The 17594-nt window shown below is 29.0% G+C and overlaps 1 protein-coding gene across 1 annotated transcript in view; it reads left to right on the plus strand.

The window, feature by feature from the left end:
* Positions 1 to 16753, plus strand: part of LOC103573800 (uncharacterized) — a 123040-nt gene extending 106287 nt beyond the window's left edge. The window contains exons 4-6 of the mRNA XM_053739259.1: positions 11389 to 11694; positions 12229 to 15792; positions 15911 to 16753. Of these exons, the coding sequence (XP_053595234.1) occupies positions 13171 to 15735 (2565 nt within the window). The 5' untranslated portion in view covers positions 11389 to 11694; positions 12229 to 13170 and the 3' untranslated portion in view covers positions 15736 to 15792; positions 15911 to 16753. The remainder of the gene's footprint in view (positions 1 to 11388; positions 11695 to 12228; positions 15793 to 15910) is intronic.
* The last annotated feature ends 841 nt before the right edge of the window (positions 16754 to 17594 follow it).

The raw sequence follows: 17594 nt of genomic DNA on the forward strand, positions 1-17594 counted from the left end.
TAAAAATGTAAAATGTTACGGTATGCTCTGTATTCTCTCAACAAATTTTCAAATTATTCCTTAGCAGCTGAAACATTATCATTTGTTGAGAAAATTATTTTGTATATTTTAAAAATTTTTAATAATTTACAGTTATCTAGAGAAGAGTTGGGCAAAGTGCAGATACTGAGAAAGTTATGAACTTGTGTGAACTTTAATACTTCAAATCATACTTTCTTGTTACATCGAAAAAAAAGTTACTTATTACCATGGTAATGCATTAAAAAAAAAATTCTTATATTTTTAATAATATTGATCAAGTAAATTGATTCAAGTTTAAAATGTAATTTACGAATCATACATGAATGGTAATTCGAAAATAGTAACGTTCAACTGAAATTTCTAAAAAGTGACTGTTAGAGTTATTTTTACAAAAATTGTAGATTACCTCAATATTTTTCTGACCTTAAGTGTTTTCCAATTATCATTAAAAAATTTAAAAGTTCATTTTGAATAATCACATTTTCATTTGTCATCATATAAAAAAAAAATCATTGTTCGAAGCTGAGATCCTTTTTTTTTTTTTTTTTTTTTTTTTTTTTTTTTTTTTTTTCATAAATGGAAAACAAATTGAATTGATGCAACACTACATTGTTTTGTCTTGTTGAACAGAATTTTCACTTCCTAAAAATATGTACTTTTAATCAATTTATTTAGAAATATGCACGGAATAATGCAATTTAAGTACGCCCATTAATAAAAATTCATTGAGCAAGCAATATAGACTATCCAACTAGAGCATACCCATGACACTTGCAACTTTGCATTCGAGGTGTGCAGGGTATCCAATATACAAGTCGACCTAAACTGTAGGATAGATTTTCGTAATTAAAACACTACGTCAGTAACATTGAATAGAACAAGGTTCATGTCATTCAACTAACACTTTAACGTTCATCTGAATGTTGATTGTTTTTTTTTTTTACTTTTATATCCTGACATTATAGTGGCATTCAAATGTAATGGACTCTAAATTTTCCAGAATACTTCCGAGTTAGTGCAAGCAAATGTCTATCGTGAATTTAATATACGATTGGTTCTACAGATTCCACTATGTCTGTGATGGCTGTGACTGAAACGATTTGGTAATTTTATTTAAATAAGAGTACAGTGGAAAGAATTGATCGAAATTGTAGAAAATAATAAAAAAAAAAAAACCTCTAGAAATGGTTAACGATGCTTACTCTATATATATTTTTAGATCATTGGTGCATGAATGAGGCAATTGTCAAAGTAAATATACATTGAGTGGTTTGACAAGGCAAAGTTGAAAGTGCGAACGGGGTACGTCGGTTCGTTTGTTTTGTTCTCTCATGAGAGGTGCTTTAATTGAATACGGCATTGTAATTGAATGCCTTCAGCTCGGAACGTTAATGCGCATGCAGTATAACCTCGGTTGCATTACAACACCCCTTAATTGCCGTATTGTAGGATAAAACAATCAAGATAAAATTATTTTTATGGGCATAGCAAAAGGTTGTCACCAGACTTCTATGTTTCCAAAAATCCCTAATTTTAAATGATAATATATTCACTGTAACCGCAGTCACTGAAATATAATTTTTATAGCTCAATTTTGTACTCGGATTTCCTCCAGCAGCTCTATATATAATCGAAATTATTTCTTCTACTGCTTTTCTCCTTAAATTCTATCAAATAGAGAACAATTAAATTGAATGTCTACGACAAATTTGCACGAATTCAGTCGAGTGAATTAATTATATATCTTATGTAATTGCGATGTCGATTAGAGAATAAGAACATCATTGATAAAATATATATGTATACTTTTAGTATTCTTTATTCTTATACTATGAGTAAACTTTTTAAAATTTCATCTAAAATACTTTATTAAAAAAGTTCCAATTTATGGCAAATAAACCTGCTCCTATAACACAACAACGTCCATTTCCTTAATTAATAGTTCAAAGTCAACCAAATATTAATTTCTTTGATGTATAAATTTACCATCAAAAAACTTATAAATTCGTCTTATTTTCATCGAAAATTATATTCAGAATTATTATTATATATATAATAATTTGATACTTAAAATTATTCGTAACTAATCATAGCATAATAAATACAAAAATGAAAAATTTTAATGACATCAAATTCATTAAAAACATTCAAAGTTATTAACCAGAACAATTTTTTTTCAAATTTAAAATATGTTGAAATGTACTTCTATATAACCTGTGAATCATTTGCAATTTTCGCTCTCGATAGTAATAATAATAAATATAATGGAAAAAAGAACCGAGGGCAATAAAACCCTTATTTACATAATCTATAGTACTAAGAAATTGATTATCACGATAATTGTGTCATTTTCCTTAACACTTTCAATCAGATGCCAGTTGATTATTTGATTAAAAACATTTTTTCAAGTTATTTATTTTTGAAACAGTATGATTTTTTTAGGTTAAAAAAAAGCGTGTGGATAGCGTTCTTAATTAGCTAGTATGCTCAAAATTCTGGTATCAAAATGTATAAATTATGAAAAAACCTATGTATGTATGGATCATTAATTCTAAACTGTCTCTTGTCATAAATCAATTAACACGTACCAGTTTTTTCTCTCAGTGGACGTATACACAAATCTATATTAGACCTACATACTTATTTTGAAGTTATTAAAGTAGTTATGGAGTAATATTATTTGTTTTAAAGTAATTAATAAATAATTTACTTATTAGCGTATTCAAATCTTCCTCGGGTTCCTTATTTCAAGACATCTCGTCATGTGATATTCCTTGCAGTTGTATTTGGAATTTGAATTGCGCGTTGTTGTTGTTTAAGAACAGTTTTAGATGCTTTCAATAGATATTTTTTCAGAAAACTATTATAAACTACATTTAGATACTATGTATCAGATCCCAAGTTTGTACATATACTGTCCCATTTATCTTAATATATTCACACATTGCTAATCAATTTTGTGTTGATAATTATTTCTATCCGATAAAATAAATTCAAATTACCAAAAGTTTCTAAACATCAATGAAATTTACAAATAGGTCTAAAATATAGAGTGGTAGAGTCTATAGACACATTTTAGTTTCTGTAATTCCTAGTCTACTCTTTCAAACTTTTTTCAATCTCATCTCTATATAGTTAATTTCGTTTTAGCAAAGAACCTGAGTTTGTGTCTGGAATTATTAGAACAAGTTGTTGGCGTTGATCATCAATCATAACACAAAGAAAGAAAGAAAGAGAGAGAAAGAGATTTCGGAATAAAAGTGGTCCCAAACAACAAATGCTATAAGCGTCTACCCAAAGTTTCTCTAATTTCAGGTTTAATATTTCTGATCGTGACTGCTAACCAATTTTATCAAACAGCATACACACAAATTCTTTTACAACTATTGATTTGCAAATCGACCTATGAAATGATTTCTGTGTTTAACTAAATACTCCAATAGACAAATGACATAGCTTCATTTCAAACCAGACATCCGTAAAATTGTCAGGTTATCGTTCTGAAATGTTTTCTTTTCAATCTGTTATTTCATTTCTTTTTCGATCTGATTCTTTTTATTTAATAGCTTAAAAAAAAATAAAGTAAGAATTTATTTTCGACTATAAATTATAAAAATATCAGATAATTTCAACAGTATTTCAAATAAACCAAAAAATGAATGGAATAATTTTCTGTGACCTTTAATTACATCCTTAGCAACTTCTTTATCTTGTGCGGTTTCTTTTATAACTTCGCCTCTTAGACTTGATAACATGGTCAAAATAGTGTATAGTCTGTTTATACAACTAGCAGTTTGATTTATCTTGCTTGAGTTAAAAATAAAGTTAGTCGCGGAATAAAAATTCAGAATTTAATACAATATCTCTCGTATGGTGTACAAAACTTCAAGAGCTCTCTACATCGTCTGTTTGTAGCTTTTTCAATTCTTTACTTCTTTCCAATTCAAATCTGAACATTTCAAATACACTTTTTTTTATTTCCTATACGCGTTTGTTTTTTATTATACATTTTTTCAACACAAAGTCGTTACGTCAAATAATCAATATCGTTGAAAAAACTATTTATCATTTTTATAGAATCATTAATTTTATATTTATTTTTAATTAATAAAAAGTTTTGTTAATGTAAAAAGTTTTACTTTTTTGGTTAATGACAAATTTATCATTTCAACATCGCTGCTTTAACCTTTAAGATTGATTAAACAAACTCTATTAAACTTTGAGTAATTTACGATAACAAAAAAATAAAACAATAGAATTATTTAATAAAATGACATTTATTTTTGACTACATGTCGGTTCTTATTCGTATTCGTGACACTTTCTAGCAGATGAAGATTAAAATAATACAACTGAACTTGTCGACCAGGTACACGATAAAGATCAGACCTGCAAGCCCAGTATATTTTAAAGCCAGAAACGACAATATAATTTATATGACTATCATTGGTGTCAACATGTAACAAGATATGAATATCACTCGTAGAAAGTAATTCAATTAAATAAACGATTAATTTCAAAATACATTATTTTTTTTTTTTTAGACAATATCTTATCAAACTTTGCTACATTAAAAGAGAATTAAACTGTTATTAATTTAAAAGCTATTATTGTACTACACTGTAAAAATAGCGGTGTTAAAAGTAGACTTATTTTAATTCCGCCCGGTGTTAAAATACTGGTGTAAAAGCGGGGTAAACTGCGTTCGCGAAGAGTATTAACTTTAAAGATTATAAAACACAAAAAAAAGTCAGTTCTTTATGAAAATTAATAAAAAATATCATTTATTAACAAGTATAGTGTTCGAGAAAGTAAAAATATTCACAAAGTAAAATATTTTAACACCGGTAAAAAATATCTACACCGGCGACGGCACTATTTTAACACCGGTACAGAATATTTACACCAGCAGTGGCGTTATTTTCACACCGCTTTCGGTGTTGAAATTCAACACCGCCGATTTTAACACCTAGACCGCTTGGACTTACCCCGGTGATGTTTAACAGTGTAGTACTCGAGAAAAATTATCTTTATATAAATCACTAATGATTTTTAAATGATACTTCTAATTAATAAAAACTTTTTCATCTCTTAACTATTTATGATTCGTAACGAAAAAATTAATGAGCCAATAAAATATTAGTATGCTACAATCTTTCTCTTTTATATTGTTTTAAATTTGATAAGTTTGATTTAATATGAAATAATAATTCAGTAGTTTCTGACTAAGAAGTCAGTATCCAGCTAATCACGCAGGTTTGATCAAGGTAAAAGATAGCTTGCAAGCAATTTCATTGTGTATAGTGAGTGTAGGAGTTTATACACTCGTACACGCATATAGGGACCTCACAAATTCAAAAGCGTAGGCGATGACATATGGATGTGTCATCACAATTAACTATGATAAGTGTGTCTACAAAATATCATTAAATATTAACGTCATCACTAGTGTTTAAGCAGAAAATTAGGCGAATTTTCGACTTACACCTTCATTAGTAACTCCATTAATCTATTAAAATAATATTATATTATCAAATAAAGCTTGTAAAATAATTTAGAATAATTCTCAATACATTGTTTCATATATATATCATAAATCTTTTAGTTTCTCGTATAAAAAAAAATTTATATATCATAAGAAAAGATAAGATCGAACGACTTTAGCTAAACTCTTAAAGTTGTCAAAGTAGAGATAATAAAAGTTCTCAAAAAATATATAAAGAGTAAAGTAAAATTCAATGAGCAAAGTATAAAGTCAATCCTTTGAACGTGCGTCACGTTTTCTGGCTAACATACTAACAGACCAATCGAAGCCACAAGATCGATCCCCAGGGTGTCACATGAATTTTTCAACCACAGGTCGTCTTCAGGTCAATGAAAAAAGACATAGCCGGTGCGCAATAAACCCTCAACCCCCTCAGGATCACTTCGGTGTTTTGAACGTTTCTTCGACACATGAAAGTAAAAAAGTACAGTAGTTAAAGAAAAAAATATAAATGAAAAAAAGAAGCCAGCAAAGATAGCCGGAGGATCGTCTTACCAAGGGGATTAATTCTCTTCAATATGGGGTGTTGGTTATATACAAGAAACAGCAGCAGCACACACTATTTCAACGTTCAATCGAGCGTTTCTTTCCGTATGTCGTATGTCGACGTGCCTAGAGCCTTAAGGGACTTTGAGCCTACGCCAGCTGCGCTTGATTGGAATGAGAAACGGGAAGTTGACTTGCCTCAGGCAACATCTAGGATGAAAAGAGGGTTGATACTTGGCATATTAAGCTAAAAGTTAGATACACACACATAATCCATGTTAAATTTTCGTGCTACCTAATTGTCTTTTCTATGTAAATATAATCATTTAGATTAAAATATAAGTTTAATTATTTAATTAAGTATCATAATCAAAATTTATTCATCTGTTGTTGACACTGTACTATTTCTACTTTTTTAATGATAAATCAAAGAAATAATTTCTTGACAACTTAATTGTTGATTAATTCGTAAAAACCAGCAAAGTATATTAATAACAAAATAAATATATAATCTTTAGCAAAACATATCAAAGTACTAATTATGAATTTTGGTTATTATTTAGAATCGCGGAATCAAATAAGATTTATTAATAATTAATAAATGATTTATTCGAAAGCTTAATCAAATAAATATTTCTTAATAGTTAATAAATGGCTTATTTGAATAGGAAATGACACATGAAGCTAATTAAGTAGGGTTGTGACAAATAATTTATAGTACTATTTAAGTTTATTTTTTTAAAGAAAATCATACGCACAGTAATTAATTTAAAAAATATTCAGCATTTTTTTAATTTATAAAACAATATTTAGTTGATTATATTTTGAATTTGTTACACTAGACAGTATACTAAAAGGTATTATAAACAGAAAGTGGTTGTAGTCAAAAATCGCAGCGATGTTCATGCAAATATGAGATTATTAACTATTAATAAATCTATATTTAAGGCAAACAAATTCTCATTTCAGCCAAATAAGGCTGAAAAACTGTTTCAAATATATGCATTTATTAATATCAAATAAATACTTCTATCAGTGAATGTTGGTCACCTGCAGAAATTGAAATAAACATACTGCAGAAATTACTATAACCATCGTAAAATTGACAACGATCATATCGCAAATTACAGCCATTGTAAACTTTACTATGGCTATAGTAATTTTTTCATGTGTTTATTTCAATTTCCGTTAGGTGGCTTACATGGTCCAGCTTTAATATAACACCATATATGATTTCAAACAAAAACAATTTCTCCATATATTTCTAACCATCAAAAAATTAAAAAAAATCAATATTTGACAAGATTTTTTATCCCCGATTCTAAACAATTACCCAGACTTTATGAGAATCAAAAATGCATAGCAAATTTTCAATTCTTACTGCTCAGCAAATATAATTTCTCCTGAAATTTTTTATAAGTAAGTTAAAATAGTTCTGTCGATTATATAATTACTGCTCAGCATGTATATTAATGAAATTTGACATATTAGTAGATAATGATAAGAAGACGATCCATTTAAATTTTTGAAGAGGTACAGAGAACCAGTAAAATTTTAATTTTCATGAATTTAACATTGAGTCTAATAATAAATCACAGGTTTTATCGAATTTATTGGTTTTCGAAAGCTCTTCGAAAATGTAATTTAATCTTATCTTTAGAATTATCCACACAGAAAAAGGATTTTTTGGCGCAAAAAATTTTTTCTTGTTTTAAGAAAATTTGGCGAGAAAAAAATTTTAAGACGAGAAAAAAATTCTTGAGCCAAGAAATTCTTTTTTTCTGTGTTCTAATATGCCGAATTTTATTAAATAAATTAAATTTGAATTAAGTATTTATAAAACCAACAGTACTATCTTAAATGTCTAAAAGTGTAATGTAACAATCCAAACAACTGCTATTATAAGTCCTCTTTCTGATAGTACTATAATTACTTTTTGTCAATAAACTGTACACTAAGTGTAGTAAGGTGATTCTGCTGTATTAAGGCTTCTTTTTAATGTTGCTATGGTTTTCACTCCCCTATTTTTCTATTTATTTTTCTCCTCTATTTTTATTTTTTAACTTTCAGCGCAGTTTAGTTAAATCCACAAAACTTTTGTAAAAACTCTTTAATCAAAGTGCACTGTGGTTAAAAAAAAACTTTGTAAAACAAAATTAAAGTAGAAAAACAAAATAAAATAATTGTTTAATTTTTCTGTTAGTAATCAGTAAATTAATTGCAAAGTTTAAATGATAAAGAAAATTATTTGACCACGAGGATTATTTCCCTTGAATTTATTTTGTGGTTTATTTATGTAACTAATAACAGCTGTTTAGTATTTTTTATTTATTTTATTTATTTATTTTTTTAAAGAATATACTGCACGTATAACCACTCAAGGAACTACCATTAACGTCGTGTAATAATTTAAGAAGAATAACGGTAAAGTCGTTATTACTCACAAACTCCCATCCATTTCAAGTCATCTAAGAAGTAATCGTATACCTTAATATAACCGCGTACGTTGTTTGAAATTTTTTATTGATCAGTTTAATTTTTCTATCTCAGGATTAACAGTTTTATGTGTAATTAAAAATTCAAGAGAAACAAACGGTCAATCGGAATTTTTTATTCTTTTCATTGTCTCGTCTATACATTTTCTCTCATAAAAAATATATTTCTTTTTTTTTTTTTTTATAGATTTAAATGTCTAGTTTAAAAAAACTGATAAGAATTATCGATAAAAAAAAAGTGTTACAAATAAGTATATTTTATTCATAAAATTACTTTTTACTCTTATGGAAAAACGGAAAAAAAAGCCGTAAAAAAATCAACATACACATAAAAATAAAATGAATTCGTATAACCAATAGAACACACCCCAAACGTTGGCTGTAGTTAGGACATAAAACAAAAACCAAAAAAAAAAAAAATCCGAAATGTGCGTATGAGTTAGAAACGAAAAATCTTTTTTTCTTATTGGGAAATCGAGAAAAAAGTGAGAACGACAAACGACCTATAAATATAGTGTATATATATAAAAAAAAATTGTAGATGATACATTTCGTTAACAACTCTATTGAAATGGTTAGAATTTCAATGTTTCAGATATCGAAGGTTCCAACACGTGAAGATTTATGTAAATCAGCAGCAAAAGTTGGTTTTTGGTCCTAAACCAATATAAGGGTTTTCTGATAGAATCACGTATCTTCTGTATAAAATAAATACGAAATACGTGATTTTATTAGAAAGATCTCCAATCGTTTTCTTATCACCCAATACCCAAATGATGAAAAATAAAAATATGAGAAATCGTACCGGAGAATACGGGATCCTTTTATAATTGATGATTAAAAAAAAACTTCTTTATATAATTTCATTTATTATATGTCTGATATAAAAGATGAATGAAAATAATTTATTGAAATCATTTTCAATAAAAAATATATATATCATAAATGTTATAATAATTAAGGTGTGATTATTGTCAACATATCTGTGATTTTACTTAAATAAAAAAATAAAACTAGTATAGTATCTCATTTCATGTCTGAATGATCTGCCACGAGGGAAATTTCTATTTATTGCTGGGCGCCAATCTCTCTTCCGTTTTCCATCAGAAGCCCCAGTGAGAATCGTTAACCCGTACACACCACGGGTGGTATCCCATGAAAATCGATAAATCAGCTAAAAGGATGTCCAACTAATATTCTAATTCATAGACTTGTACAATTCTATCTGACACTAATTGATAAATTGATAAACCTATATTTAAAAAGTACAACTATTCTTCATTTTAAGAGTTTTATATTAATCATTTGTTTCACATGACATTGACATAAGATTATTAATTCTATGTAATACAAACAAGCATATAAAAGAATTGTTTGTTAAAGAGTTGAGAATGTTGTCTAATAGGATTGCATAAGATCTTAACTACAGATCAACATATTTTACATTTTATTAGTTATCATCTGAACAAATAGAATCTGAGAATTTTCCCAGATAAATTATTCTCGCAGGGTGGCCACGAACCGGGAAAACCGGGAATTATCAGGGAATTTAATGCAACCGGGAAATATCATGGAATTGTCAGGGAATTTCGAAAAGTATCCAGGAATTAAATTGTAACCGTTCAAAATTTAAAAAATTTTCAACTAAACACTAGTTATAAAAATTAAGGGATATTAAAAAAATTTCAAATTTTGAAGTGATTTTCAACAAGTTGCAACTCAAAAGAAAATGGTCATATGACAAAAACAAAAAAGGCAAATTGTAGCTTCAAGTGCCTAGTTTTCTAATCTGGTCTTCAAATTTTTTTATTACGTGCGGTTCTGAAGTAATCCTAAAAAAACTATCGAAAATGAAATATACCAAATCTTTGCTCGTCTTAAAAACGGTCTTCGAGCTTCAATAAATTTTTTTCGATAATTATGATTGATTTTTGATTGCTCCGGAACCGTGCATAATAAAAAATTTTAAAGACTCAGATCAGAAAACTAGACACTTGAAGCTACAGTTTGACTTTTTGTTTTTATTGTACGACCATTTACCTTCGAGTTAAAAACTGTTGAAAATTACTAAAAAATTTGAAATTTTTTTAATATCCCTTAATTTTTGTAACCGGTGTATTTATAATTTCTTTTTAAATATTTTAACTTACACATTTTTCACATTGAATAATCAAAAGTAGGCTATATTAATTGATTTTTATCAAATTTAATTATTGAAAATGAAAATATAATAAAAACTTTGGATATCTAAATGATCCGAATAAAATTTCTAAATCAGGGAAAAATGTGAAAAACTTTACTGAAAAACCGGGAAATATCAGGGAATTTTGAAATCATTTCTCTGCAGCCACCCTGTCTCATTAATATTAATTAATTAATTAATTAATTAATTGAAATAAGCAATCTTTTTATTAATTTATAAAGCATTTAACTACTCATATTATTTAACAAGTCATATAAATAGACTTAACTTCAGAGTCGTATTGTTAGTAAAAAGCTTCTTACTAATGAAGTGCCTTATAATTATCTGTCTACATTTATCTTTTTTATTGAGAAAGGTCACGCCAATTTACCAAGTGTTACTCAAAGATTAAATACTACCTTAATAAAATTAATTTAATTACTAAATGAGTATATATCTTTGTTTTTATTGATAATTTTAAGAGGGAGTTATTAGTCATTAAAAAAATAAAAATAATAATGATAGTTTTATAAATTTGTTTCTAATACTCTTTTTTGTCATATATTTATTGTTTAATATTGATTTTATTCATTAAGAAATGAATGTTTTCTAATGAATTATATAAAAATTTAACTAATTATATTTATTTGTTAATTTCAGTTTTAACGAACATGGGTTCGAAATCATTTGATGCAGAATGTTTACGTAAGACTTTTGAACCAGTTATCAATCTGTGAAACTGTACTAACATCGACACTTTTCATCTCGCTCTGAAGATCGATACTGAAGATGGTCCTCGTCAGAATGTAATCGTTAACATCGAGAAAAAACTAACGACACTTTATTATTTAACTCTCAACAACGGATTCATTGTGTTCTCATCGATTTTAAAATATTAAATGAAACCTATTTGAACAATGGAACGGATTCTTCGATTAAAAGTTTTAATTAAAAAATATTTATCAAGTAAGTAATCAACAATTAATTAATATAAAAAAAAAAATAGTATTTAATAAAATCATGATCGAAATTGATGAAGACAAAAAATGATAAAAATGAACTTAAGCATTTAATACGATATTTAAAATCACTTGCTACCATATATAACAACGTTTATCATCGCCTGTCCGTACATCTTTGTTTTTAATCCTAAAAGAACCACAAACGCCACTCTACACCCGTGTATACTCGAGTAATCTGTTTAATCCCCATTAAACATTCTGTCACTCTGGTGGATAACTTTTTTTAGTCTTATTTAGATGCAAATTTAAGCAAATCCATGTGTATATTCAAAAGTAAATCTTTTCGTTAGTCTACTATCGCAATCGTATATCTGACCTACTTCCGGTTATGAAATATTATCTTGATAATGTATACGAACAATGAAAAATGTTGACAACTTCCTGACTACTGAAACAATTAGATTGAAATATTGGTTTTATTTTTCATTTTTATTCCATTTTATTTATTTTATTTTATTTTATTTTTTTTTTTTTATAGGAATCAGGAGTTCTGGATGATCATCAACTTGTGGAAATCAAACATCGTTGATTAATACAAGAAGTACAAGTTGCTTAAAACAAACTAACAGAAATGATATCATATGAATTAATGAGGAAGTTTGCATGGAAAGATCTTTAAGAGTATCAAGTTTGTTTGGATTCAATCTTCAATTCCACTCAAACACACTTAAGAAGTAATAGAAGCTGAATAAAGAGATATAAGTGGTCACGAAATCAACCTCATCTGTAACTCACTGAACACAGTCTAACTAACGTTAAACAAAAAGTTGAATTGGCTTTAAGATAATTTAACTTTACGTTTGTCATCATTATTAAGTCAACTGTAGTATCTGTAGTATTACATTCGGCAATAGTGATAAATTCAGTGATAAACTTTATTATTATTCTTACACAAACAAATATAATAATAATATTTTGTTTAAAATATTATAATTATTATTTACTACCAATCGTTATACAAAAACAAAGTAAAAAACGAGCTTTCCGGGTTGGTAATAAACTGTGTGTGCTTGTACTGCATTGTTGCACGATAAAAAAGGATAACAAAAAACAAAAAAAAGCGATGTAAAGTGTAGTACGCAGAAGAAACGAGTATACGGACCAGTGCAAGTTTCAAGAAAGTTCGAAGCCAAAGCGATACTGTTTTGGCAACTAAGTTTCTTTGCGTTGTAAAGACATTTTTACTTTGCCAATATTTCCGAGGCGAATTTATCGATCGACGCAACGGAAAAAATAAAAAAAAATACTTAAAACAAGAAGCAAAAGTAAATAAATATTATCTCTCTCCCGTTAAGTGTCCTTAAGTTAATTCGTCGTTCTAAACTAGAAATAAATAAAATAAAAATAATAATAGTCATTATCACTATAGTAAAAAAATAAATTGTAAAAATATTGTAATGAGACTAGCGAGTGATTTTCCATGGTAAAGAAAAAAAAAATAATGAAGACGTGTATGAAGACGTCAAGGAGAATGATTACACGATTGATCGTGTTATTTCTCTTCAGTACGAAGCTCACACATGGATCGAGAGAAGGTGATTTCAACAGTCATGTATATAATTCGGATCTCACGCCGCTAGATAAAAATATTGCTGCGATATTTAAAAAAGGCACGCACAATTCAATAACAACAAAACGTAGTTTACCAACATATGAAGCTCAAATATCAGATAGTTCAACATTGTCAACAGTACCATCGCCATTGACAACAACGGCAAATCCATTGCTATCATCATTTCGATATCCAGTTCCTCGAGTTACTGTACCACCAGCATTTAGAGAATTACCATCTTATGCGCCACCCTCGAGAGCCCCTTTTACACCTCCTTTACCCCCAGAGTATCTTAACCCCTTTGCTGATAAGCCAACTCTTCGGGGAACAAACTCTGAATCGCATTCAGGCGTAAGAAGGCCAATTCCCCCTCCCAGTTTAACGCCAGCGCATGAGAGAATACCCATAAGGCCACCCGACTTAGTTCAAAGTTCCGTCCAACAACCAGAGAAACTACCTTCGAGAAATAAAGCTTTAAATACACCGAGTAAAGAACAAAAAATAGAAGAACCCGCCCACGAAATTGAAAGAAAAAATAACAGTAATGATTATCTTCCTACTCTCCAATCATCTAGTATTTCTAGGATACTTTCGGGTAGTAATGGTAGGAAACAGGATATTCCGGAAATTTTACTTAAACCACTGTCAACAAAAACACCTCAAATAAATATACCAGCTGCATCGACAACTCAAAGATCAACGACAACTACTACAACTATAAGAACAACCACAGGATCAATTAGAGCTGTAAGTTACCCAACGATATTAAATTTACCAAATACTAGGCGACAAGAAGATCCACACAAAAGTGATGATGAAGATGTCAAAGCGGATCAAATTGAAATCGCTGGTGCTGAAAGACTGCCATTCCCACAACCGCAACCGCCAGCACCGTCAAAAGTACCAGTCCACAGTGATCACAATGTACCACAAGTGGATACACATCCCCTGGAGTCAACCTGGAAAATTGTTTGGTCTCTTCATGTTTACGTTGCTGCAATAATGTTTACATTAATGGCGCTTTATTCAATCTACAAAATATTTCGATTCAATGAGGCTACAAATCTTCTTACTCAGTCATATTTTTTGACAGTTCACCTACTATTGACGACTGTCTGTACATTAAGATGTTTTCATCTTTTTTACGATGCCTACAATCTCGATAAATCATTTTCTGAGCCACTGTCTGAAGTGTTGATGTATCTACCAGCACCTCTACTATCAACAGCATTTGCTACGCTAGTCATCTACTTGGCAAAATGTTCCGAAGCACCATCACTAAACAATAAATTCCTATCACCAATGGCTTTAGCACTCTGCTCAACAGTTCATATTGTTTTGTGTATTTCTCTTCACGTGTCAACTCATGTACTCGGTTATCAAGGCGGAATGAGAATTTTTCCCCTGATTTGTCAGTGCATTTATATCGTCGTATGTGTAACTCTTGGTCTATGCTACATGTATGTATACCGAGTGGTGCGGTTTCAGATAAATCTGACGAACAATAAATCAGTGGGTCCTCATGTAGCAGGTGATCCAGCTATAATAGTACTTGGTACAGCAATAACCACAACGATTGCCACAGCATTGCTATTCATATTAATGGGATTTGTTCAACTTTACGGTATATTTGGTGTTCAAGAACGTGAACTACCGTACCCTTGGCTTTGGTGGGGCTGGGAATTCTCCGTTCGACTTCTTGAACTATCTATTTGTGGATTACTTGCTTGGGTTGCAAGTCTCTCTCAGTATCCATTACGAGAGAAGCAATTACAGCAGCATTCAGCTCACTCAGGTTTTGCTTTATTTCCCTGTGGCAGCTCAACATCCACAGAGAATATGGATGACGCGTTGTATCCAGCAATTTGCAGTACCAATCAAGCTATTCAAAACTACACGATGAGAACTGGAAAACAGGTATACGATGATAGTTTCCCATTGAATACTCTTCCTGAGCACCTGAATATTTCTGGCACATTCGAACGACATTCCATTCGTAAATCAGGTACTATGGGACACTTTCCTCATGAAGGAAGAAGTTCATTGAGCCGGCATGGCAATGGAACACAAACTCTCAGAAGTTCTGAGACAAGAGGTAGACATACTCCTATTCAAGGTAATTTAAATGAACAACCACCAGCATCTGGATCAACAATGCTTGTCGCTGAAGATGGGTTCGTACGATTTCGTAGTCTTGGTGCTGAAGAAGAAGATCTTTCAGACTCACAAAGTATTATTGGTACTCATGGAAGAGGTGGCAGTTCACTTGCTGGCAGTGTGAGGTATAGTGCGAGGCATACACCAGCACATCAGCATTCCCATCAGCACCCGCACCAATATCCCCACCAACACTCGTTACAGCACACGCATTCCAATCAAGCCCATCACCCGGCACACCACCAGAGCCATCATCAACTCTACAATAATACGTAGAAACTATGTCGAGTGGCTCGCGTCGAATGGCGTTCTCCAAAGCCGCTCGTTAACAAAGTAAGCTTTATAAATTATATTATATATTTATCTCTATAATTTACTCTGATTTACTTTTACTTAATAACAAAGAATAAAATTTTAAACTTATAATTTTTTTTTTGTTCTTTTTCAATAGTTGTTTCCTGCAAAAACGAGACACGTCATTGTAAGAGCCGACAATACATCAGTGAGGACTTGTCCATTATCAAACCGAAGTTCGGTACTTAGGGAAATAATTTTATAATTGTAAGATATGCCCCATGTATAAACACCAGCCTTAGATATTTAACTAAACCCTTGCAATGTCCCTGCGCCAAAAATAACAAATTTAAAAATTTGTAGACTTTGTCAAGATAAACAAACAAATGAAATGACAAAAAAACAAACGTATAGCGCAACCTTGCCTAGACTTTCTTATTATATATAAACAATTTTTATGATTGGATAACGTATAAAAGCTTCGAATTTGGATTACAATCTTGGCATTCGGTACTTAATAACAAAAAAAAAATAAAGTTCTTGTGATTGAATTATTATTAGAATAAAACCAATCTTGTCAACTTATTATAGTACTTTGAAATTAATTTATTATCTTCAGATACCTTCAGATGTAAGATGTGCGTAGATTAAAAAAAAAAAAAAAAATCCATTACTACACGTAATAATTCATAAAGAATTTATCTCTCGCAAACCAAAATGCATACTATCGGCTTACCCCCAGCCAATATTTTTAAAAATATTTACTCATGCATTATAATACATACACAATTTTTGAATGCTTGAAGAAAAAGTATTAAAACTATTATAATAAATAATAATTATAATTACAATAATCATAATAACGATAATAATAATATTTACTAATAATGGTAACAATAATAAAATCATTCATTTAAATCTCAACGCATCTTTCATCTGAACTATATCTATAAATATACGAATGTACTTCTCATTCGAAGTAATTGCTATACGAAATATTAAAAAGAAACAATATTTATATTATTTTTAAGAAAAATAAAAAAAGTTAAACAATTAAAGTATAAAAAATACTTAAAAAAAAATTTTTAAATATGAAAGAAAAAATAATAAAGTTTTAACAGCCAAATTGTTTGTTATTAAATTGAAATAATATAAAGTAAAAAGAAAGTTGTGCAGTCAATATTATTTAGTTACTTAGTATTTTATTGATAAACTTAATTAGCTTATAAGATTGAATTACTTAATTAAATTATTTAACTTTTAAAATAACAGTTAATTATTGATTATAACTGTTTATAAAGTTTTAAATTGTATTATGTTTTACAATAATGAACAAAAAAACATTAACAGTATAAAAGACTCATATTTACTACACGAATGTGCCAGAAAATATTTGTATTATTTTTTTCTTATCCACAATTAAATAATTTAATTTTTTTTTATTTTCAATGTCGGCCAGCAACTCGATAATACAATATTTATTTATTTTGTATTCGAGAATTCATGGTACAAAATAGTACTCATTTAATTTTCACGCTTTTTATTGTCTGTTAAGTGATGTAAATAATCAGATAGGTATTAATTAAATTGACAAAATAAAATGACAATTGCATTTTGCATAGTATTAAAGTAGAATATTTTAATTATTTTACTCAATATAATTAAAAAAAAAATGTAACTGTAAACATTTTTGTACAACAATGTGATTTTTTAAAATAATTTATATATATAAATATATATAAATATTAATAATGTATTTATTACATTTTCTTTAAATTAATGTCAAACTGCCAGTCGACTTAGTGTATTCTTATATACGTTACGCTGTATACATTTTTCTC

Source organism: Microplitis demolitor, chromosome 5 (assembly GCF_026212275.2).
Source record: "Microplitis demolitor isolate Queensland-Clemson2020A chromosome 5, iyMicDemo2.1a, whole genome shotgun sequence".
Taxonomy (NCBI): Eukaryota; Metazoa; Arthropoda; class Insecta; order Hymenoptera; family Braconidae; genus Microplitis; species Microplitis demolitor.